Source organism: Staurois parvus, unplaced genomic scaffold (assembly GCF_062004578.1).
Source record: "Staurois parvus isolate SC_StPar_1 unplaced genomic scaffold, SC_StPar_1.0 ptg000530l, whole genome shotgun sequence".
In the NCBI taxonomy this organism is placed as follows: domain Eukaryota; kingdom Metazoa; phylum Chordata; class Amphibia; order Anura; family Ranidae; genus Staurois; species Staurois parvus.
The window spans coordinates 1,084,956-1,111,210 of NW_028318326.1; the positions used below are offsets into that span (position 1 = coordinate 1,084,956).

Genomic DNA, 26,255 nt, shown 5'->3' on the forward strand with positions numbered 1-26,255 from the left:
ATCCGCTAACTATTGCAATTGTGAACTTGTGATTAAATAGAAAAAAATCATATATATATATATATATATATATATATATATATATATACACACAATTCCTTTTATATAAATAGAATTCAGTACATGTGAATAAAAATTCCAAATGCGTTTCGTCATCCAATCATGACTGCTTCAGAAGGATCTTTCTGAAGCAGTGATGAGTGGATGATGAGGCATGTCAAGGGCATGACCGGATGACATCATCACATAAACAGAAACCGGAAGTCGGCCATCTTTGTGAGGAATCTGAAGCCAAAATCCAGCCTTAAGGGGGAAACTGTTTGATGTTTAAAAAGGCGATCTATACTATGTGCACGGATATAGTGCACCTATTTTGTGAGTGTTAATTTTAACGCTTTTAATAAACAGTATATGGGAGTTTACATGTTGTGCAATGAGGTTTGTTTTATTCTTTTGAGCACATGTATGGAGGAAAGATGATCCTTGGGAAGATAGGACACAGACATAGCTGCATAGAGATATAGCCCTGTTAAAGGGCAAAGTACATTTTGACCTATTCATACAGGTCAAAAATCCTGAGGTAAGCAGCCTGATTGGTAGGTGGTAGAAGACACTTTTTCCTGGGGGTGATTGATCACAAATAGCTGGACTGGTAGAATGTATATATTTATATGGATTACTCTCAAGGTGGAAGAAGATTATAGTGGACTTTTATACACTTGCATACTTAATTGCATGTGGACATTATTACTGTTTTTTGTGTTTTATGCAATTTTTTGAATATATATATATATATATATATATATATATATATATATACTTTTGATTATATTTTTATCATTTATTATATATTTTTGTTTTGGTGGTAGTATTTTGTCTTTTTTTACTAATTCCCTTTTTGTTTTCTTTCAGAATGTTGTACCAGCTGAAGTGTCTCTAGTTTGTGTTGTTAAGCCGGATGAGTTCTGGGATAAGAAAGTGACGCACTTCTGTTTCTGGAAAGAGAAGGACAGACTAGGCTTTGAGGTATGTCTTTTTTTTTTTAATTGAATATGTTAAATTGCCTTTTCAGATAAAGTTCTGTTAACCTTTACGAAACAAAGTTCTAACAACGGAAGCTTAGAATAAGTCCTCATGCACAGTGGGCATTTTAAAAACGCCAGTAACGTGAATATAAGTCATATAGGTGGCAGAGGTCTGAAATTACACTCTGCAGAGCTCAATGAGGAGAGCTCTGAGAGCTGATTGGAGGGAAGGCACACATCCACCTCCACACAGTTCATGGGAACAGAGCTGAGGTTGTCAATCTGCTGGTGCTTCCTCCCTATCACCATTTTTCTCTTGGTGTCAGGAAAACTTATCAGAAGTGATTTATGTTGATAGAGTAATGAAGCAGCAGACATAAATTAAACTTAGTGCTCTTAATTGAGATAAGTACACATTTTAAATGGATATGCCTTGTTCATATTTCATTTCTGAGGTTTACAACCGCTTTAAAGATTTCTGGCCTGCAAAACTCATGGAACTGTTTCTTTTGTGTGCAGTCATTAAGAATAATTAACTGGCAATGATTCCTTGTAAAGGAACCCTCGCAGACTTCACTATGCATAGGAGAGTCAGATAATACATTCTTACCTTAAAGTGTAAGTTCATCTTTTCAGAATAGGTGATCTAGCACCATACAGCCTCACTCACCCGGTCCCTGCTGTACTTACCTTAGTGAGTGATGAGCTCTCAGTGCCCACTCAGCCGGTGTAGCAGTTTAGGGATTTGAAATCCCCATCTTCTCCCTCTTCTTTTGGCAGCACTTCTGGGATGGATCAGAGCAATTTTGATTGGTTAGTGCCAACACAGAGCATTGTTCTGGCCCATCCTGGAAGCACTGCAAAGAAAGAGCAGGGATCCCCAGACTTCCACATCGGCTTCTTGGGCACTGACACAGCTCATTACCAATAGAGGAAATGGGGGGGGGGGGGGTTGGGTGGTTGGGGTGTATGATCACCTTTTTAAACCTAAAATGGTGAACTAGCCCTTTAAAGCTCATGGCATGGGAAGCACTATTCTAAGACTTCATAGTCTACACAACACGTAGCCATCAGTGCAGATCCCCTTCACACTGTACCATTCCATTAAGGTGCTTTACTGCATACAAATTAACGTGTTGCATTAGATCAGCCATTTCATCAAGAATGGGCAAAGAGAAGCATACTTGTTTTTTTTTAATGCAAGGCACATACATTGTGGTGCTCTGCAGTGCGATTCCATTGGCACCTACTGTACTTGTATACTGTGGTTCTGTTATAAATGAATTGCAATACAAGCACTGCTTGCTTGACAAGTGCTTTCTGTTACCACTGCTGTAAAACGCACATTTCCAAATTGCATAAGTCCAAAGTGGACTTAAAAACTATACTTTCAAATTAACTTAATGCTAATGCACCCCCATTCCTCATGCCTGCTATATTGCTCTTGCACATACTTTCGTTCAATGGGTGATGCAGTCCAGGAACCTGCATTCTATTGAATGTCAGAGAAGCTTCCATACAGGTTTGCAAGTAGACAGCTTTTGCCTTCAGGCCTATAAAGAACCCAGGACCCTTGGAACTCTGCACCCTGACATTGCATTTCCCTGCCCCCAAGCACCCCTACCACTGCACTCCTTGCTCTGAACCTCTTTGCCTCCTAGCACTCCTACCACTGCTCCTGTGGCTCTGGATCTCCCTGCCTTCCAGCAACCTTGACACCGTAACCCACCACCAGAAATACTGCACATTTATGCCTTCCAGCAATACTGTCCCCGCGTACCCCACCACTGATCCCCTTTTCATTTCAATAGATGTTTATTGAAGAATTTTGATTTTAGAAGATACAATTACAACCGCTATCGTATATACAGGAAAAAGTATGACATCAAGAGCCAATGGATCAAAAGCAGTCATGCATAAAATAACAAAACTGTAACAAGTGACAAAGTAGATGGTGTGTCAAGAAGTACATTGACCATTATTTATCAGTGAATCAGTGTGAGGAACAGAGGAGGATCCATATGCCTTTTGCACGGGATCAGGCATTGGTGAGAGAAATATTAGCACATGAAATACTCGGAGTATACAACCGAACCAAGGAATACATAGAACAAACCGCAAATCATCCCTGAGGGAGAGCCAATGAAGAGAGAAGAGGAAAGGAAAAAAAAGGGCGGGGGAGCGAGAAGGAGTTAAAGGGAGGACATCAAAAGCGCTCAAACACGGGCTATGGAGCCTCTATAATTATAGCAATGTAAAACTGTCTGTTGGTATAGCAGGATGGGCATGTTGGATCCAACTAGTCCATGTTTTAAGAAATCTCTCTTGGGTATCTGAAAGAATGCTGGAAAGATTTTCATTAATAAGAAAGAAGTCTAGGCAGTGGTGAACTTCCATAAAAGATGTGAACTGTTGTTTCCATGCCTTCGCTATCGTTTGTTTTGCCGCCAGTAGTATATAGGTAGCTAGCATAAATTGGTGTTTGGTGAGGCCCGGGGGTTTCAGGTGTAGAAGGATATGCCACGTGTCTCTTGGGAAGGGACAGGCCAGTAATGAATGTAGGTGTTTAAGGACCTTTATCCAGAACTGAGAGAGCATGGGACATGTCTACAATATATGTAGGACGTCTCCTGGGGTAGAGCATCTTTGGAAACAGGTACTGGGGAAGATGAGTAAAGGTGTTCTAGGTGGGACAGGACTAGGTACCACCTTGTAACAGTTTTAAAGGCCAATTCGATAGTAAGAATATTGATGGAGCAGAAAATCAGGGTTGTCCATATTTGTGACCAGCTACCCCTATCTGTGGGCTTTTAAGGTCCTTTTCCCACCTGAAAACATAAGTGTGATTGTTGGGATTTTGAAGGTTATTCAACTGTGAGTAAAGAATAGATATAAGCTGGGGGGAGAAGGGCGTCCGATGACAAATATGTTCGAACAAGGACAGTTGGGTTGGTTGGATCTTTATCAGTGAGCACAAATGTTTGATTTGTAGGAATCGGAAAAGTTCATTGTGAGGGGCTTGATATTTGTCCTTTTTTTCTGCCCAGGTGTAGTCAGAACCACTGATCCCCTTTTCATACTCCATGTCATATTTCAAGGGACATGCAGAGAGGATGAGAGGTTTAGCCTGGGGTTTCTTGGCTCTCTGCCCATTTCCTCCTCCCTCTGGTGACATCCCCTCTTCCCCAGTGCAGCCTGAAGAGGCCAGTCAGGCCTTCAGCCTCTGGGGTACTATGCACATTTAGTATGCTTTTGGGGGAAGAAGGAGGAAATGAACATTTTTGAACCAACTACTAAACCCAACCACCACTGCCATTACTACCATTACTAAAAGGGGTGAGCTTGAGATTGGTTGGAACATGGATAGCAGCTGTCACTACCGCCCACTGCCACCCAGTCAACTGCTGCCAGGGCATTTGCTGCCCCATGTGGCCATATTAGGTCAGGGATGTCACAAGCATTCCTGCCTCCCTATGTACATACAGCTGGAGAGTGGGGTATGCCCTGGCCATAGTTGAATTGGCGGGAGTGACTGCTTTGGACTGAATCCGGAAGGAAGCAAAGTATGGATCAAACCCAAGATCATCCCTAATTACAGGTATTACTTAACTCATTAAATGTGGCAGCTATATTCTAGAAGTCCAACATCCAAATGTATTCTTTATTTTGTTTTTACTTTCAAGGTAAATGTTTTATTAAAAATACAGTGGCCCCATTTATTCCTCTTCCCTCTGAAATTATTAAACCTGCTATAATTTTATTTTAAACATTAAATCTCAATATCAGGCTGAAACTAAGGGTGGAAACTTAAACCCCATTTTACTTGCTGTATTCTACAAACCGAAAATGATCTGTGATGAAATGGGTCAAGTTTCCTGTCGTTTGAACTATTTGATTCCTTTAAACTCTCTAATCCTATTAGTTTGAATTTCAGCACTGAATTTATGTATTTACAACTCCCTGCCAACCTACTTTCATGTATAAAGCTGATTTTAATGTATTTTGGCCTTGCTAAGATTGCAGAATAGTCATTTCCTTTACTTATTTTTTCCTTCTTTTTTTGACTGACAGTAAAGATCACAAAATTTGGAAATTAATTCCGTTAGGTCATCCGATGACCAATACATGTTTTCATAAGGATCACAAAGACATTATCTATTGGTGTAGACAAGCATTGCAGTGCAATATACCAACTTAAATCCTTCTGCATGTCTTTTTATGTCCTATTAAAAACAAGTGATGTCAAATGTTAGTAACGGTACAGATGTGCTTACATTTATTGGCATTAAACAGGACAGGACTCTGAAGCCTGAGAGTACATCCCCCTAGTCTTTAACCGGTTGTGGATATTGCGCATGCTCTAAACAATCAATATAACTTCATTGCAGTACACAGGACACATGTAGTGGGCAAAATAATTCTTTGTTTTTTTAACCAAGACCAGTAATAGTAGATGTCACAGAAACCACTGTGACTTGGGCTCCTGGAGGAGTGTAGGGACAGCCTCCTTCCCACCGACTACAGACCCAGGACTAAAGAGACCCCCCCCCCCCCCCTTGGGGTTACAAGGAATCTTTAACCCAAGAGGGTTATCACTTCCCTGGGTACCTGGCTGGCTGTGAATTATACCAGCTACCCTTTCCATGCTATTAGGGCTAGAGGGACTGTTTTTGGGATCCCTTAGCTTACTTTGCATAGCAGAACTATTATCCTGGAGCGGTGTGTTATGTGCAAGGAGTGGGTGAATTTCAGCATATGTGGAGTTAAGAAACTTTATTTTCTGTTACAGGTTTCTGGCATCAACTTTTTTATTGCAACAGTTAGGTTTAAATGATAAGCTCCTACTATGTTTAGTCACCTCCAGAGTCCAGATTGCTAGGTGCTGGGAAGGAATCCATTGGTTTGTTTGTGTTTGTTTATGTAATGTAATTTTCTTCTGGGACTTCTAATGTGTGCCATACATGTCTAGGGAGAAGGTTTTTGTGTATAAATGCTGTGCTGTTTATTAATAAAGTCATTCCTGTTTTACTCCAACATTGTTTCTGTCTGAATCTTGAGGTAAATATATTCTGGTTCAAGAGTGGAGGAAGCTGTAGTTTGGCAGAGATACCTAGTCAGGGTGTCGGTATGTCAGAGTAGAGAAGAAGTGTTTTTTGTGGGGGTTTTTTAAGTTGTGTTTATCGTCTATGGATTGCATACATGATAAAATCACATTTGCAAGACATTTTCACTGGAAGAAAGTCTTGTTTGCCCTAAAGAAAAAAGAGCAGATACATGTCTTACTTTGTCTAAAGTAATGGCAAAATTATTGCTGAATAAACAGGTCCGTTGCAGAAATGTGCTGGTGTTGACCTGTCTTCTACTCTTTCAAGCTAAAAGTGCTTTTTTGGTGCATTGCTAAGCAATGTGAACCCCATATCCAATGAACATGACCTTTTATTGGCCAGCAAGTCACTTTAGGTGGATAAAAGTTGGTGAGACTTAGACCCTAAGCCAAGGAAGCTGCCTGCTACTAGACATCACTTTTAGTTTCTAACAGCAAGAGTAGAGAACAAAATCCTCTACTCCTGTTGTGAATTTACTCTTAAATTTACAATACACATTATAAACTGCACGATCTCTGTATAATCGTCTTTAGATTTACAAATACTATTTAATATAAGGAACTACTTAAACTATCAAGTCAGTGTTATCCAACCAGGCAAGCCCTTGTACTGCATATTCCTTAGTAGAGCTAAAGGAGATTGTGCAGTCAACTTGTAATGTGTGGGGGGGGGAGCCCTAGTTATTTTTATAAATGAATCCTGGATACAAAGTTTTATTTTTTTATATATATATATATATATATATATATATATACAGTTGTGTTCAAAATAATAGCAGTGTGTTGAAAAAAGTGAATAAAGCTCAAAATCCTTCTAATAGCTTTTATTTCCATACACACAAATGCATTGGGAACACTACACATTCTATTCCAAATCAAAACATGAAGAAAAATATATCAAATTTGTGTTGTTCCTCTAAAAAACAATTGAAGAAAAGTGAATATTAGACTGTTCAAAAATATAGCAGTGTTTGTATTCTTCTTTACAAACTCAAACATTCACTATATAAACTGAAAAATGTTTGAAGATTTGGCTTTCCTTTGAATCACTTAATGAATATTTAGTTGTATAAGCACTGTTTCTGAGAACTGCTGTACATCTGTGTTGCATGGAGTCAACCAACTTCTGGCACCTGTGAACAGGTATTCCAGCCCAGGATGATTGGACTACATTCCACAGTTCTTCTCTATTTCTTGGTTTTGCCTCAGAAACTGCATTTTTGATGTCACCCCACAAATTTTCTATTGGATTAAGATCCGGGGATTGGGCTGGCCACTCCATAACGTCAATCTTGTTGGTCTGGAACCAAGATGTTGCACGTTTACTGGTGTGTTTGGGGTCGTTGTCTTGTTGGAACACCCATTTCAAGGGCATTTCCTTTTCAGCATAAGGCAGCACGACCTCTTCAAGTATTCTGATGTATTCAAACCGATCCATGATCCCTGGTATGCGATAAATAGGCCCAACACCGTAGTATGAGAAACATCCCCATATCATGATGCTTGCGCAACCATGCTTCACTGTCTTCACAGTGTACTGTGGCTTGAATTCAGTGTTTGGGGGTCGTCTGACAAACTGTCTCTGGCCACTAGACCCAAAAAGAACAATCTTCGTTTCATCAGTCCACAAAATGTGGCGGCATTTCTCTTTAGGCCAGTCAATGTGCTCTTTGGCAAATTGTAACCTCTTCAGCACATGTCTTTTTTTCAACAGTGGGACTTTGCGGGGGCTTCTTGCAGATAGCTTGGCTTCACATAGTCGTCTTCTAATTGTAACAGTACTCACAGGTAACTTTAGACCTACTTTGATCTTCCTGGAGCTGATTGTTGGCTGAGTCCTTGCCATTTTGGCTATTCTTCTATCCATTCGAATGGTAGTTTTTCGCTTTCTTCCACGTCTTTCAGGTTTTGGTTGCCATTTTAAAGCATTTGCAATCATTTTAGCTGAGCAGCCTATCATTTTCTGCACTTTTTTATGTTTCCCCCCCTCCAATCAACTTTTTAATCAAGGTACGCTGTTCTTCTGAACAATGTCTGGAACGCCCCATTTTCCTCAGAATTTCAGAGAAAAATGCGCTGTAACCAGCATGTAGAACATTTTCTGCCTTCCTTCCTTAAATAAGGGCAATAATTGCCACCTGTTTTTCAAAGAATGAATGACCTCACTAATAGAACTCCACACTGCTATTATTTTGAACATGTCCCTTTCAATTAGTGATTCAATTACACAGAATCAGCAGCATGCATGTCATGACAGTTGGGTCTGTTGGATTTCTATTACTCTACTACACCTGCTAGTAAATTATTTGCCATGTAGAAATATCATTTCTACCAAAAACAGTGATTGATCAGGTTAGTGATGTCTGACTGCTATTATTTTGAACATACACACACACTCTCTTAGACACAGGCACACTTAGACACAGGCACAATTTTCATACTTTTGGCTCAATATGCCAGCAGAATAAATTAAAACAAAAGAATATACATACATTTGAAGTGCAGACTTTCAGCTTTAATTCAAGGCATTGAACATAAATATCAAGTACAAATTTTAGGAACTGCAACCATTTTTAAACACAGCCCCTCCATTTTCAGGGGCTCAAATGTAATGGGACAAATGAATATAATCCGAAATAAAATGTTCATTTTTAATATTTTGATGGGAATCCTTTACTGGCAATGACTACCTGAGGTCTGGAATCCATGGACATCACCAAAGACTGTGTTTCCTCCTTTCTGATGCTTTGCCAGGCTCTAACTGCAGCTGTCTTCATTTGTTCTTTGAGGGTCTTTCTGCCTTTAGTTTTGCCTTCAGCAAGTGAAATGAATGCTCAATTGGGTTGAAATCAGGTGATTGACTCGGCCATTGCAGAATATTTCACTTCTTTTCCTTAAAAAGCTCCTGGGTTGCTTTTGCAGTGTGTTTTGGATCATTGTCCATCTGTACTGTGAAGCGCCGTCCAATCAGCTTTTCTGCATTTGGCTGAATCTGGGCTGACAGTATATCTCTAAACACTGCAGAAATCATGCGGCTGCTTCTGTCTTCTGTCACATCATCAATAAACATCAGTGACCCAGTGCCACTGGAAGCCATGCATGCCCATGCCATCACACTGCCTCCACCATATTTTATAGAGGACGTTGTGTGCTTTGGATCATGAGCTGTTCCAAGCCTTTTCCACACTTTTTTTCTTCCCGTCATTCTGGTATAGATTAATATTAGTTTCATCCATCCAAAGAATGCTTTTCCAGAACTGGTCTGGCTTTTTTAGATGTTTTTTGGCAAAGTTAAATCTTGCTTTTCTATTATTCAAGCTTATGAATATAATAATTTATTACACACTGTATTGCCAAAAGTATTGGGACACTCCTCCAAATCATCAGGTGTTCCAATCACCTCCATGGCCACAGGTGTGTAAAATCAAGCATCTAGGCATGCAGACTGCTTCTACAAACATTTGTGAAAGAATGGGTCACTCTCAGGAGCTCAGTAAATTCAAGTGTGGTACCGTTCTAGGTTGCCACATGTGCAATAAGAAAATTTCCTTGCTACTAAATATTCCACGGTCAACTGTTAGTGGTATTATAACAAAGTGAAAGCAACTGGGAACAACAGCAAAGTCGCCATCTGTCTGCAGAGTCAGTAGCTACAGACCTCCAAAGTTCATGTGGCCTTCAGATTAGCACAACAACAGTGAGTAGAGAGCTTCCTGGATTGGGTTTCCATGGCTGAGCAGCTGCATCCAAGCCTTTCATTACCAAGTACAATGCAAAGCATCAGATGCATTGGTGTAAAGCACGCTGCCACTGGACTCTAGAGCATGGAGACATGTTCTCTGGAGTGACAAATCACACTTCTCTGTCTGGCAATCCGATCGCCGTGCCTGGGTTTGGTGGCTGTCAGGAGAATGTACTTGCCTGACTGTATTGTGCCAAATGTAAAGTTTGGTGGAGGGGGGATTATGGTGTGGGGTTGTTTTTCATGGGTTGGGCTTGGCCCCTTAGTTCCAGTGAAGGGAACTCTTAAGGCGCCAGCATACCAAAACATTTTTGAACAATTTCGTGCTCCCAACTTTGTGGGAACAGTTTGGGAATGGTTCCCTCCTGTTCCAACATGACTGCGCACCAGTGCAGAAAGTGGTTGAGAGAGTTTGGGGTGGAAGAACCTGACTGGCTTGCAGAGAGTCCTGATCTCAACCCGATAGAACACCTGTGGGATGAATTAGAGCGGAGACTGTGAGCCAGGCCTTCTCATCCGTAATCATTGCCTGACCTCACAAATGTGCTCCTGGAACAATGGTCAAAAATTCCCATAGACACACTCCTAAACCTTGCGGACAGCCTTCCCAGAAGAGTTGAAGCTGTTAAAGCTGCAAAGAGTGGGCCAACTCAATATTGAACCCTACGGACTTATGCAGGCTATAGACAGGTAGTTTATCGGCCGAATGTTCGTCCTCATGAAAAATCGGCCGATAATCACGCTGTTAGTGGGGCCAGCCAGTTGGCCGTTTTGTTTGTGGATCTCCTCATTTATTTTTATTGGTCATGCTGGAAAATCAGTTTTTCGCGGACATGGGTGGCATCGGCAACGGGCCGACCGATTTTTGTTTATCGGCCCGTCTATGGCCTGCATAAGACTGGGATGCCATTAAAGTCAATTTGCGTGTAAAAGCAGGCAGCCCAATACTTTTGACAATATAGTATCTATCTATCTATCTATCATCTCAACAATTGGAGCAGATAACTCCTGTTGTATTGCAAATCTTATCTTTTGGGGATCTCATTAATGGTGGGCTCCCATAATTCCATCCATATAAAACATCCAAAAATAAATGAGAACAAGATCTCAAGTTGCTTAAACCTTTTCTTTACTTCAAGTGTATCTTCATACAAAAATTACAGTTTCAAGCATAACACTGCTTGATGAAGAGCAATGTTATGCTTGAAACTGTGCAATCGCGCTATTTTTTTTTTATGAAGATGCACTTGAAGTAAAGGGAATTTTTTGCAACTTGGAGATCTCATTCTCATTTGTATTTGGATGTTAAATATATATAAATATAATTAAGTGCTAACATCATTCATCAGTGACTTGATGAATAGGATCACTAGAAAGAAGTCTGCTTTGTGTTGTCTTGTGAGACCCTCCAGTGTCATCCCCACAGCTGTAGTCAATATATCCAACCACCTAGTAGTCAGTCTCCCTCTTCGCCTGGTTTCTTCGATCTTCTCAAACATTTTCCTTTTTCCAGTGATCTCTCCCTTGTGATAGTGTGACCAAAATAGGACATTCACTACTTCATCATTTGGTCTTCTAGTGACCTAGCCGGTTTGATCCCTTCCAAAATCCATCTATTATTTCTCTAGGCTGTCCATGGCACACATAAAATCCTTCTCCAAATTCCACAGATAAATGGCAATTGACATTATGACCTTTTTAATTGAATAATGCAAAGAGCAGTGGTGTGCAAATAGTCAAACAGTTTGTTTCAATTTTATCCATAAGATTATTTAAATATTTCAGATTATGTAGAACAGTTTGGTGGCTTTCTAGGATTTTTGTTTTAAAGGGACAAAATATTAATATGATATGTAAATTATATTCTAAAATGTATTCCTTCACCTGGTCCTGTTTAAAAGAGGGCCTCTGTGTATGCTTTAAATCATGTACTTTTCCAAATTATGTGCATTTTTTTGTTTTATAGCGTGTGGCTGAGATGGGCTACTAATGAAGGCCCAACGTTAGAGATACCCATTCTGCTCTAGGAGCATAATGGAGTTCCAACATTTGTGTATTGTGTCTGCTTTTTTTCACCAATCTGAATGTCTCCAGATAATAGAGCTTTCTATATATATTAAAAAGGTGAACCCTATTACGCCCCGGTAACATACTGTTCTTTGGGATTGAGTTTTCTCAGTGTTACTTTAGAAGTTAATGCCATTATCCATGACGCAGCATTTTTCTGTATGTATGACACTCTGTTTTGTGTCTATTGAACCCATATCTGTCAACTGTTTAACCTCTGTTAAAATAAAGGAATTACAAATAAAAAGGTGAACCTGAAAATGCTTGCAGTAGTCCATATTTGTTCCTTAATCAAAATAAGGACCTGTGTGGCATGTAGGGTCTCTAAAGGACCTTTCCTTGCAACCATTCTGTTACAGTGTGGTTGACTGCCAAGCAGATAAGGGCTACATACCCAGGCCTCAACTCTCCTTTAAAAGTGAGGGTTGTGAAACATTGAACAAGCACCTATTTGGGGTTGTGATAATACTGTTATCGTTTGCATTCTTTTAAAGCTGATTATTTTGCTTTGGTGGATTTTTAAAACCTAAACCTGGGTCTCTGTCTGGTTGATTTACATATCATTCTATGGAGCTATCAGCAAGGGAGCCTGTGACAGCAGCCGAAAAATCCATGCTGGGTGGACCTGACCTTTTAAGTCATGTTATGTTTGCATGGACAATCTCCTTAACTTTGTTTTATTAGTGCTGTTATAAAATGACACCAAACATTCGCTCTAATTTTGTTGACCTCTTACTCTTGCCAATTATTTTTCTCGCCGTTTGTATCAGTTGATCAGACATGTAAATGTTTCTCCACGGTTAAAAAGCATTATTGGTTCAGGGCAGCCTACGAAGTCAGTCAAACCTACCAAGCTGTGACAGTATGAAATTAATTTGAATTTAGATGATATTTTCTGCGAATGAAGAATCGTCCTCCCATCCATATCCAATATTATGGTTTTAATCAAATTCCATGGCTGACAGCCAGAGATTTCTTAAACTGAAATATTTATGCATTGTGACGTTTGCTGTTCACGTTACGAGATCCTAAAGCCCACATATTAACTTTACAAATTGCATGTTAACCTATGAGTGTAAGCAGGCCTTCACTGAAGGGAAATAAACTGTAAAACTAAGTTCTTTTAAAACCTTCATAGTCAAAACACAGTTCTAGCACACCCTTAAAAAGGAAAGAGGAACTCCAGGAAAACATGATTTTTTTAAAAAAATTTTTTACTGTAACTTGGTCCAGATAAGTTTCCTCTAATACTAGTTTTAGTCGGTATGGATCTCAGGTAAGCTTAAAATGCTGTTTTTATTCCTGCTGAATACCACTGACAGCTGTGATCCTCTGGCACTGGCTATGAGGTTTCCAGTGATAGTATAGTGAGGGTTTCCTTCCCTTCCTCTACCCTCGTCCCTTCACAAAACTTCTTGTATCCTGTCAGCACAATACAAGGTATTTTTTTTTTTTGAATGGGCAAGGGGAAGACTTTTCATTTACCCTGTTCCCCCTCATCCATTCACAAAATGCTATGAATTCTGTGAACTTAATAAATTAAATTTTGTGAATGGATGAAGGGAAGGGAGCTACACTATCCTTTAATTGTATTATCACCAGAACTCTAGTCACAGTGCTGGAGGATTGCAACTGTCAGTTGTAGCCAACATGAGTAAAACTAGCATTATTACCTTACCCAGCAGACATCCGGACCTACTCCGTATTAGAGGTCACTTATCTGGACCAAGCAGTGCATTTTTTTTTTCCTGGAGTTCAGTTTCAAAGGCATTTGTTCACTTTCACTTTATTTAGTTATAAGTGTAGTTATATTCCCTCTGTTGTTTTTTTGCCTAATCTTGTAATGGTAGGCACACATGTTGCTGCTGCAGTTTGTAGTGTCATGACTGGTCAATACCTCTGTGAAATCATTCACCTAGCTTGTCCCTATTCACTAGGGGGACAGACAACTTCTTGTTCTAGGTCATGCATCCAATCTATGTGTTGCCATCTCCTCTGTGTTGCATCACAAATGTAGAAGTGCTAATACAGCATGGTGATCTCTCATCACATGTTAACTGCTCTGTCTATTTGTGTCTGTGCCAGATTACATTACTATTTAGCTGTCACCTGAAGAGCGCTGAACCAAGGGACCCTGGGATTGTGGGATATGTAGTTTCTACAAAGGAAATGTCAGTTCTTAGACTACAGACAGAGGTCATGCATTAACCTGAGAAGTGCCATGTACCATACCTCATTTTTTAACACAGAAAAACTGCTGACACAGCAATGTGAAGATTTGCTCTACTATAGAGTGTTTGTATAGGGCAATAAATGACACCATGAGACTACATGATCAATACACATCTTGAAAAACTCAAAGCTCAGGTAGGAAGGTTTATAATACCTTTAACATTTTCATGAGAATATAAAAAGGGCATAATGTTTATTAAAGGGCTGCTAAAATCAAAGTAGATGTAAACCTAATCATTAAAATCTCATTTATGCTTTAACATGTTAATGTCATTTCAAATGTCATTTTCAGTCTTTCTAACCCTGCAGCTTTCATCGACATAATACCTGGTAATCCTGTTATGAATGTCCTTGTTTGGGTTACATATGTCTTCTAATTGCTTGTCTTCTACATTACTCTGTCACACATGCCCTCATGGGAACTTTCAAGCAGCTGTGCCAATGTACATTGTGCAGGCATAGTCTGTCATATTCACCCTTAGAATTCAGAGCAGTGATGTACAGTGGAGGAAGTGACTGAGAAAGGTTGGAGGAGTTTAGTAGTGTTGAGATGCTAAAAAAAACTAAATAAAAAGGGGAAACTGCATTTTATTAAAAAGCCATGAGAAACTAAATGTTTTCCAGTTGTGATTGATCCTACCATGAAGGTCCTTGTTCAGGCACTTCTATTATAAGTTGACAAGTGTTCTGCCCCTGTCTCCAAATTGCTTTTCTGCATTATCAACCTGTCTGTAGTGCTTCCAATGAAAACTACAAGCTGCTTAAAGTGGTTTTAAACCTTAGACATGAAATATGAAGACATGGCCCTCTAAAGTGTGTACTTGTCTAAATTAGGAGCACAAAGTGTCATTTCTATCTTCCACCTTCCTCTGCTATCAGCATGAATCACTTGACAAGTGTTCCTGACACCAAGAGAAATAAATTGATGTTGAAGGGGGGACCTCCTGCATACAGCCTGTGACTGACATCCTCAGCTCTGTTCCTGTGTGCAGTGAGAAGGGGTGTGTCCTTTACCTGCAATCAGCTGTCAGAGCTCTCCTCATTTAAAATGACGCTATAGCTTTTCCTTTAAAAAAAAAAAAAAACATGTCTATAGTTACCTACTTTGTGCAGCGATTTTTGTACGAATCAGGGATCATCTTCTTTTCTGGTCCCTGCCGACGCTCCTCCTCCTCGAGCAGTCCCCCTAGGGAAAGCCGCTCGCCCTGGGGACACCACTGTGAGCTCGTCCCTAAGCCACTACTCTATGCATCCATAAGACACATAGAGCTGCTGATCGCATCCCCCCCCCCACCACCACCCCACTCTCCCCTCATTGGCTCACTGGCTGTGCTTGACAGCAGCGGGAGTCAATGGGCTCCCGCTGCTGCCTCAGCCAGTGAGGAGGAAGAGTCCTCAGACAGCAGAGGCTTTCGAGAACGTCACTGCATCAGAGGAGCCTCAGGTAAGGATTGGGGTGAGCTGGGGCGGCCCTGCACACAGATGTTTTACCTTCATGCATAGAATAGGTGAAGGTAAAAAACCTTGAGCTTTTAAAACCACTTTAACTCTGCAGTGTGTAATTTCAGCTGTCCACCCTATTTTCTGAAAGCTTAGGCAAGCTTTATAAATTTTGGACATTGAACAGATGTAGAGAAGAGAAGACAGCAGATAAACAGGTAAAACTTATGTAACAGGATTTGTTTCATCTCTGTTTATCATCTGAGGCCAGTCACTTCACTGGGTATAAGTAGGAGTTGACAACCACTTTAATGAACAAACCTGTGTGTGGGCCCTTAACAATGACATGCAGCCGCAACTGGACCACATACATGTTGACAGGAAGTGGCTGTAAAGAGGCAGGAGGTGACCAGCAGCACTGAGATGCAAGAAAAGATGAAGAAAGGTGAAAAAAAACATTGTTTTCCCAATAAAAAAAAACAACAAAAAACATGGCCGTTGTTTGATTCTCAGTGCTTTAGCAAACCAAGCATTATCCAGTTAGTGATTAGATCTGGAGTCTTCAAATGGGGACACTTGTTCCAGCAACAACTGTCAGTTACTGGTCTTTATATCATAAAGGCCACCCTTACCCTTTCTGTGAATGATATTCATAAACATATTGTAGCAACCAAATCACTGTATTTACTCCAAATGTATACTTTGTATTATTCCTTCATTATAATCAATATGTCATTTTCACTACAGTTACCAAACGAAAACTTTTGCCTTGTTCTTATATTCTTTGATTATGTCTTGTGTATTATGTATAATTAAAAGTGCTGGGACTTGTTATAGCAGACAAGTGACTGTCTCATATTCCTGCCCACTTTAGGTTATTCTAGTGTCTGGGAACAAGCTTACCCGATACATAGAACCTTCACAGCTCACAGAGGAATTTGGAGGAAGCCTTACCTATGACCACATGGACTGGTTGAATAAAAGGCTTGTAAGTAAATGATGGCCATTTTTAATTTTTGATTGTATCCAAGATTACTTATGCACTGCCACTTCTTTTTGTACTCTAAAATCATGAAGTGAGGTGCTGCCATCACCTACATATGTGTCCCCACATACACTCAGAATAAACTAAATCAGACTGGTGTAGCGCTGCTCAGAAAAAAAACTGACAAAACTCGCTCTGTGTTTTCTATTATAAACAAACTGTTAGTCATCCGTGAATCCACAATCACAGTGCTACAAATTACAGCAATTTTTTCCCATTCAGGTTCTCTGAACAATTCTTACAGTATTTGAAACCAAAGTCCTAGTTCAACAAAAAAGTAAAAGTATTTTATAATTCGCAACCACAATCCCAGTGCTGCAAGTGAAACACAAAAAATCCCAGTGAGGCAAGTGTAATTGCATAATTCATAAAATGTATAACAGTCCACAGTTTATTGGGTGTGCCAATATTCAGTGGTTTTCAGAATGTAACAATTCTTATAGTGTCAGTATTATGCATTCACCACCATTACAGTGTTCACACACCATATGACCATGCTCCACCACTGTGCAAAGGAACTGTTCACCTTTATATCAGACCCTTACTCTCATATAGATCATATAGTGCATGAATCTATTGCCAACAGATTGGACTACTCTCTGCCATATAGGTGCAGGTCCCTCTTAAATGTCTTCTCTTATTCAGCAGCAATGGACAGCAGTACTCAAAATGAAAAAGAACTTCCCATAGTCTAATAACGTCTCTTTATGAGCTTTATTAAACTGAAAAATCACCGTTCACATGTCAAATATCACCCACATAGAGTGTTTTACGCATTAAACCTAGTCAGAGCACCTCACCCGACTCCCAGTCTCAGCCAGGACTGGAAGTGACATCACCCGGCTCCACCCAACATGTTGCGTCACCGATCATGTGAATTCCTCAGGATTTACTGAGATGGAATTATATTTCTAGCAGATATCATATTGTGAAACAGGACAGTGGAAGCATCATATTTAAAAATCAATGAATATTTTGACCTGTGGTGTTTTCCTGTGGCAATATAAGCTGTTTATTTGAGCCTGGGGGATCTGTTCAAAACTTGCTGATAGCAAATCTGTGATAAAAACTGGTAGGGGGCATGCCACTGAGTGCAGTAGGAACAAACAGGCATTAGTAAAACTTATCGGTCATTTGTGCTTCACTGTGGATGTGTATTGCTGTTATGATAACCAAAGCCATGCAGCGGTGCTGTGTTGGAAAGCATAAAAATGCCAGTAAAGTAGAAAGGGCACCAAATTATTCCTTATGAAATTTTTTTTTACTTTTTGTAAGTATCTGAGGCCTGTTTTGAAACAACTATCATTGGTTTACTGCTACAGGGAAAGCCTACAGTTTTTTTGTTTTTTTTTATTCCTCCATGAAAAGTAGTAAGCTGTCTATAGAATAGACACAACCTTCCACATGTCTACAACTCCCCCTATTGCTGCAAGGCATCATCCAAATAATGTCCCTAGATGTGATGGATTTGAAAAATCTTGTAATAAAATACCCTTTGCCGTATCAGTGAACTTTTTGGACTGCCTAACCATATGAAGTATAAAGGTGAAGTCAAAGTGAAGCTAGGTTAGAACAGTGATTTTCAGTTTGCGTTTTCCCAACACAACCTTTGCAGTGCCCAAGTGCCACCTGTTCAATTTTCTGTACTTTTCCCCAAAATGTCCAATGGAACACATGCAAGTCCCCAACACTGTTTTACTAAGCTGCAGAAAATATCTTCCACTGTTGGATGACAGTAGGCTAAAGCTGGTCCTAGATGAGTGAGTTTTTGCCTTCAACAAGCGTGTTGAACAAAAAAAAAAAGATCCTGCAGCATTGATCAAGAGAAAAAAATCCAGTAGGGCAGTTGTACACAAGTCGATTGGTAGATTTATTAAACCACAGTGCTTCGAACAGCCCCACTTTTGTGCTTATTGTCTTTCTCCAGTTTTAATAAATTTACCCTTATGTAGACATACAAATAAGTGTTTGCATTTATATTGAGAACTCATTCTACTCTTCAGCTGCAAAGAGCTGTTTTTGCAGTGGAAATTTTGCTTTCAGCTGCACTCATTCTATTCCTGATGTATGTAATGCTTTCTCTGCTGAATTTCAGGTATTTGAGAAGTTCACAAAAGAATCAACATCATTGCTGGATGAACTTGCTGTTATCAACAATGGGAGCGATAAGGGAAATCAGAACGAAAAAGACAGGTTTGTGAAACAAGCTGATTGTACTTTCCTTGTCCTGATCAGCTTTCTTATCATAATGGCATTATTAGACGCCATGTGTGCTGCCTGCCTTTCATAACCAGCATTAAGATGTGCTTCTTTACAAACCCATGGAACATCATCTGGCTAAAGCAAGGATGCAACAAAAAAATATTTGGTGCTTAAATTCTTTAGTGTGTGTGTGTGTGTGTATGTATGTATGTATATATATATATATATATATATATATATATATATATATATATATATATACATTGTGGGTGTATCTATTTTCCTCATGTAAGCAATTTATTAGTGACTTGATACATTTTACAAAAAGCAGCCCCTAGCATGTGCTGCACACCCTCTGCCCAAACCTTTCACCATTACTCTAACTTCTAAAATAATCCTTTGTCTCCTATCCTGCCTCCTAATAGTTGAAGATCTATGGTCACAGCATACACCTTTATTTTATAACATCAGCATTGTAATAGCAATACAAAAAATAATTATTTTTTATAATCTAATATAAAGTTACCCTAAAAAGCTCCTTTCATAATGTGAGTGCTGCCTGTCTGCTGGTCATCTCTTTCCACAACTTTCTGGATTTTCTGCATGCTTTGAATCTTCTCTGCTGATTACTTTCAGTTTCTATTCCTGTACTGTCTCTGCCTTCCAAAATTCCACCTCTCAGCACCTTGGTAGTTCAGAAGGCAGGTTCTGTGAATTCTCTGACACAGCTGTGCCTATTAACAGGGCACATATGTGATATGGGATGATGTCATTCCCGCGCATAAGCAGGAGTGCTGTCAAATTTGGCATTGCCGAATTTGTACAGTGAGCTACGCATGCGTGGCCAGGCAGGTAAGTAATGTCTCAATTCCTGCCTGTTCACTTTTTTTTTGGTTTTTACCTAAAGTTCAACTTTAAAGTGTATGTCAGGGCAAAAAAAAAGTAGTGCACTGCTGCAATACAGAAAGATTTTTTTTTTTTTTCCAGAGAGCCTGCAAGTACAGAAAAATATTGATCTGACAAAAATGCACTCAGCTGCCATGACCTGTTATAAGCTGACAATACAGCATTTTTGACTGATTGTTGTCAGCCCTGCTCAGTTTTCTGTTGTTGAACTGCTGAATCCCTGCACTTATCCTCATCTCTACACCATGACAATGAAATGAGAACTGGGAGAGCTCGGCAACATGGAAGCTCTCTATTTTCTACATTAAAGTGGTAGTAAACACTGCTTGGTGACTTGTATCTACAGGTGAGGTTATACAGCTTGTAAAGCTTACCTGTAGGTACAAGGAATATCTCCTAAATATGGACTGTGTAGGAGATAATCACTATTTCTGCATCACCAGCACCTGCGCACTGCACTCTGAAGGGATACCATACTTAGTATACCATCCTTTCAGAGCGCTGTGCCACTACCGTGGATCCCGTACGCATGTGCAGGAGTGACATCATTGCAGCTCGGCCATGTGGCTGGAGTCCACAAACCTAGAAAGAAGACTGGGGAAAGATGGAAGCCCTGTCAGCAGTGACATCGTGCACCGCTGTAGGGTTCGTTTTTAAGGCAAGTCTTTCATAATGTGCTAAAGACTTCACTACCACTTTAATGGGTATTTTTGCACTTCTAAAACAAAAATACCAAAGCGGTTTCAACTATATATTTTACAGACCAAAAGGGGCAAATAAGATAAGTAAAGAGATAAGGAATTCTGACACTTTTACTCGCTCTGGGTCTGTGAATGAAATGTATTAAAGCCAGGCAACTAGCATTTTCAAGAAGAGACCAGCAAATGACATCTTCCATACTTTGCTGATAGCTGGTATAGTTGAACTTAACCAGAGCCAAATTGCTCTATTCTTGCTTTTTGTTTTTGGCGCAGCAAATGCATATAAAGTTGCACACAAAATGCAATGCAATCTTTGCTTCTATATACAGGGTGATTCTGAAAACTACATACAGTAAAGTTAATGCATGGGCATGGACAGTTACAGTGACTGTAATAGCACACATCCCAGTGTGTGCTTTGCATGCATTTTCAAATGTATTTAGTTGCAACAAAAATACACAAATGAAATCACTTAAAGTGGTTTTAAAGGGTGAAGATTTTTTATCTTTATGCATTCTATGCCAGAAAATCCCTTATACTAGCTTCTTGTTTGATGTGACAACACAGTGCCTTTGCTGCCCTGAATACTCAACCAGTATTGTCAGCTCTGCTTGTTGGACTAAAAAACTTCACCCATCCTTACCCCTCACTCTGGCATTTAATTTGCATCTATTGATTTCTTACCTAGCAAAACAATGCTGCAACCTTGACTTCCAAGAAGCTGTTCGCAGTGTGTAGGAAAAAGGCTATTGGGAGATGTATTTCTGGGGTGGGGTGTACCTGCATCAGTAAAAAACTTAATTCCCAGCTGTTGCTTCTAAAAGAATTTTACAAGCCTGGTGATGATAATACAAGAAATTATACATCTCACAACAAGACCATGGTAACAAAACATTAATACTGGGACAAGTTCTAATAAGGTAGGAGGGTGGTTTTGGGGGGTAAGTATGGGCCATGTGTGTAGATATCTTTTTTTTTTGTCGTGCTATGGAAGACCACATTTGCTGGAAACCACACCAAAAATGTGGCATGCAGTTTTAAATACACCATGTTGCAACTATGATTTGAGCTTTGAATAATAACAATGAAAAATTGCTGCGCTACATCTAAAAATGCACACACCTCTGAAATATATAAGCAAAGATTGGTGATAGCAAAAAGCAAAAAACAAAAAATTACACCAAAAAAAAAACAATTATATAGTCCCCCCAAAAAATATGAACAATATATCAAAAAAATAAACATGCTATATCACAGTCCAAAGGTTTGTGTTCTCCCGTGAACCCTCCTTGGGATAACGACCGCCGTGTGAATCTGTTAAGGAATTCCAGTGTAAAACATCCTCCACCATATATCTGCTCAACTCCAGCAGTGTGACCTCACCTTATACAATGTTTTGGTGTGACTGCGGTTTTGGTCCCAAATGTGTGGACTCTGAAGATCAAATAGCTGAATAATAGCTCCAAAGGATGCTCCCTTCAGATAACCGCCTCAGGCTCAGCTGTGCTCCTCATTAAACAAAAACTCACAATTGTGCCTTACCCTTTAAAACTTTTATTGCACATTAAAATATAAGAAATGCACTCACGTTGCAAAGGTCCATATCTGCACCATGTATGGTGAACATCCAGTAATGTACTAATTAGGCACAAGATGGCAGTATCATTCCCAGCAGTATAAAATTAGCCCAGGCTCCAAAGGGGTCACTATCCGAAGTGTATTTACAAGGCAATGCACACATCATCCCCTTGATAAAGTCATGTGGTCTCTGGCGAAACGCGTTGGGTAGAAGCGTGCGGATGACGTCACGTTGCCATTCATTGAAATAGCAGTAGTAGTTTTCCACACATCGCTCCAGGACTGTCATATCTGCAGGCAATTGCAGTTATATTTAGGGCCCGTGCTTTGCCTTGCAAATACACTTAGTAAATGGTTTATCTCAACACTCTAGCTGCTACATTTGCAAGAGAGTTTGTTCTGTTGAAAAACAGTCTTACTGGCCAGATCAACAAATGAAAAGACAGCCAAAAAAGAACTAGTGCAGCCATCACATGTAAGAATTGGTAAGCAGCAATATAATAAATGTTTTGCTTTTGGGTTTAATACAGCTTTAAACTAATTATAGTGCATGTAACTGGTAGAAGCTGATATTCTGCAGTTCAGGAAATGCCCTCAATTCCCACAATAGACCTGTGATTTACAAAGAACCTTGTCATGTCATGTGTTCTTCCTGAATCAATCAGCAACCATATTCAAGTGTTTTAAATTACATTTGGTTCTTTATACCAGATGAAGAAAACAAAAGGTGAATCTTTAATGGCTTAAATGTGTTCACTTGTAAATTGAAACTATATGTCAGTGGAGGATGTGGGACAAGGAAGTCTCATATTACTGCTTGTGCAGTCTATGGAGTATACCTGCTAGCATACAAAGACAGGTGTCTTAGTGTCATGATTATTTTAAATAGATATTTCAAAGTATTTTTTGCTGTTTTTCTTTTTTTATGTAATATTTTTGTGGTTTTCATTCTGCTTTCATCTATAATGCAATCAGCAACATTGCTGAATAACTGCTGAGAGAAAATCTTTTATTAAAGTGCACGTTATGATGTTAACTTATTTAAACTGCAGTTGGAGATGAAATGCTGGTACCTCACACCCACATATGTAAACAATGTTCGCACACCACACATGTGAGGTATTGCCGCAAACCTTATAGCGATACAAGAGCAATAATTCTAGCACTAGACATCCTCTGGAAATCTAAACTGGTAACCCGTAAACATTTTTAAAATGTTCCCTATGGAGATCTTTAAGTACTGTAGTTTGGCGCCATTCCATGAGCGTGCATAATTTTAAAGTATAACATGTTAGGTATCTATTTACTCAGAGTAACATCGTCTTCCATATTTAAAAAAATGAGTTACCGTATTTGCTGGCGTATAAGACGACTGGGCGTATAAGACGACCCTCTACTTTTCCTGCTAAAATGTAGTGTTTGGGCTATACTCGCCGTATAAGACTACCTCTCTTCCAATGCACACCAGTGGGAGGAATAGTGCCCCATCATTGGTATCAGTGGCAGGAATAGTGCCCCATCATTGGTATCAGTGGCAGGAATAGTGCCCCATCATTGGTATCGGTGGCAGGAATAGTACCCCATCATTGGCATTAGTGGCAGGAATAGTGCCCCATCATTAGTATCAGTAGGGGGGAATAGTGCCCCATCATTGGTATCAGTGGGAGGAATAATGCCCCATCATTGGTATCAGTGGCAGGAATAGTGCCCCATCATTAGTATCAGTGGGGGGAATAGTGCCCCATCATTGGTATCAGTGGCAGGAATAGTGCCCCATCATTGGTATCGGTGGCAGGAATAGTACCCCATCATTGGCATTAGTGGCAGGAATAGTGCCCCATCATTAGTATCAGTAGGGGGGAATAATGCCCCATCATTGGTATCAGTGGGAGGAATAATGCCCCATCATTGGTATCAGTGGCAGGAATAGTGCCCCATCATTAGTATCAGTGGGGGGAATAGTGCCCCATCATTGGTATCAGTGGCAGGAATAGTGCCCCATCATTGGTATCAGTGGGAGGAATAGTGCCCCATCATTGGTATCAGTGGCAGGAATAGTGCCCCATCATTAGTATCAGTAGGGGGGAATAGTGCCCCATCATTGGTGTCAGTGGGAGGAATAGTGTCCCATCATTGGTGTCAGTGGAGGGTGGAATAGTGCCCCATCATTGGTGTCAGTGGGAGGAATGGTGTCCCATCATTGGTGTTAGTGGAGGGTGGAATAGTGCCCCATCATTGGTGTCAGTGGGGGGTGGAATAGTGCCCCATCATTGGTGTCAGTGGGGGTGGAATAGTGCCCCATAATGGTGTCAGTGGGGGGTGGAATAGTGCCCCATCATTGGTGTCAGTGGGGGGGGGGAATAGTGCCCCATCGTTGGTGTCAGTGGGGGGGGGGGGAATAGTGCCCCATCGTTGGTGTCAGTGGGGGGGGGGGGAATAGTGCCCCATCGTTGGTGTCAGTGGGAGGAATAGTGCCCCATCATTGGTATCAGTGGGAGTAATAGTGCTCCATCATTGGTATCGGTGACACCAATGATGGGGCACTATTCTTCCCACTGACACTTGCTGACCCTGTTCTCGTATGGTGCTGCTGCAGCCAGCATATGTTGTTGCAGCAGCACCTCTACACTGACCACTTACCTGCTGGTCCTGCACTCGATTTTCGCGGGGCCGCTCGGCTCCGCCCCCTCGCCAGTGATTGGCCGCCTGTGTGCCTTTCCTGAGCTACAGTTCTGGCGGCCAATCACCAGTGAGGAGGCGGAGCCGAGCAGCCGCGCGAACATCCAGTGGCCGAACTGAAGGAGCAGCCGCGCTTCCTGGACCGGATCGTCGTGGGACCGGAACCAGGTAAGAAAAAGCCCCTGCCCACCCCTGTACTTAGTGTCCCTTCCGTTGGAAGGGGGGGCGGCGGCGGCACCGCGCCGCCCCCCTAAAAAGTGTCAGTATGCCGTATACCGGCGTATAAGACGACCCCCAACTTTTGAGAAGATTTTCAAGGGGTAAAAAGTCGTCTTATACGCCGGCAAATACGGGATATTGTGTGTTTTTTAACAAATGAAAGTATATTATTTTCCCCAAAACATTGCATTTGAAAAACTGCTGCACAAATACAGCGTGATAGAAAAAATTGCAATGGCCATCTTTTTATTCTCTAGGGCCTCTGCTAAAGTATATAATGTTTGTGGATTCTAAGTCATTTCTAGCAAAAAAAAATACTTATCTTTAAGTGGTCAAGTCTTGAGTTTCCCCTCTTTGAAGTTGGAATATGCATAATGCATGCCGAGGGTTACAGGGCCCAATTGGTATTTGAGAAGAGATGTGGATGCATGTCCCCAAAAATATTTTTATGGTAAAAATCCAATAACCAAGCTATGCACATGGAGTTGCATTGAATGCGAGGAACAGGAAATTACAGTCTCCGTGCTTTACTTCTGAACACATTTTGTTCTAAGTAGTAAGCTTGACTGCCCTCATATTTATAACTACACATAGAAACACAGCACTTAGCACAATAACATATTGATACAAGTATTTCCATAAGCTGACTACATTCACATGTATATATAAATACTTTTAAAAAGACTATAAATTTGCTTTTATCACAATTTGAAGAGCCAGTGTTGCAGATAATTATTTTATGCTTGAAATTAAATATCTCATTTATTTATTTTATCATTTGAAGGTCAATGGATTTCAATTATCTTCCCTCTGTTGATCCAGAAACTGTTCTACAAACAGGTATGATATGTTTCATTCTTTGTTTGAGAAGTAACATAGTTTGCCTTTGTAAGCTAGTGAGGCATTTCTGAGTAACAAATGATACTGAGCCTCGCATGAAAATAAAAACACCTACTCAAGTTTTGACGAAAATATTGTACCTTTTGGTGAAACGATATAAGGGATAAAATAAATACGGGACCTATTAAACCGCATAAAAGAATCTCAGCCTAGCTTCAGGCTAAGAGGTTTATTTGCATCAGCTATGTAGGCATCAATGCACTTAAAAGCACGGCTTCATTAGAAGAAAACTGATACACAGGTAGGAATTTCATAAGCAAGAAACCAACAAAATTGGTTGCCTATCTAGTACAAATTCAGCAGCCCTTCACTTTGCAAGGGATTTGTAATGGCTTTTGTGTGTAATTGTGTTCCTTCAGTGTGGGGCTGCTGTCTGTCATTGTTTTGCAACCATTCACCTCTGAGTTATCATTTT

General features: G+C 40.2%; 1 protein-coding gene across 3 annotated transcripts in view; it reads left to right on the forward strand.

Annotated features, from left to right (window-relative positions):
* SESTD1 (SEC14 and spectrin domain containing 1) overlaps positions 1-26,255 on the forward strand; it is a 187,768-nt gene that overhangs the window by 101,642 nt on the left and 59,871 nt on the right. For all 3 annotated transcript variants that reach the window (XM_089690385.1, XM_089690386.1, XM_089690387.1), the window contains exons 5-8: positions 913-1,026; positions 16,485-16,598; positions 18,751-18,848; positions 25,725-25,780. In XM_089690385.1, the coding sequence (XP_089546511.1) occupies positions 913-1,026; positions 16,485-16,598; positions 18,751-18,848; positions 25,725-25,780 (382 nt within the window). The remainder of the gene's footprint in view (positions 1-912; positions 1,027-16,484; positions 16,599-18,750; positions 18,849-25,724; positions 25,781-26,255) is intronic.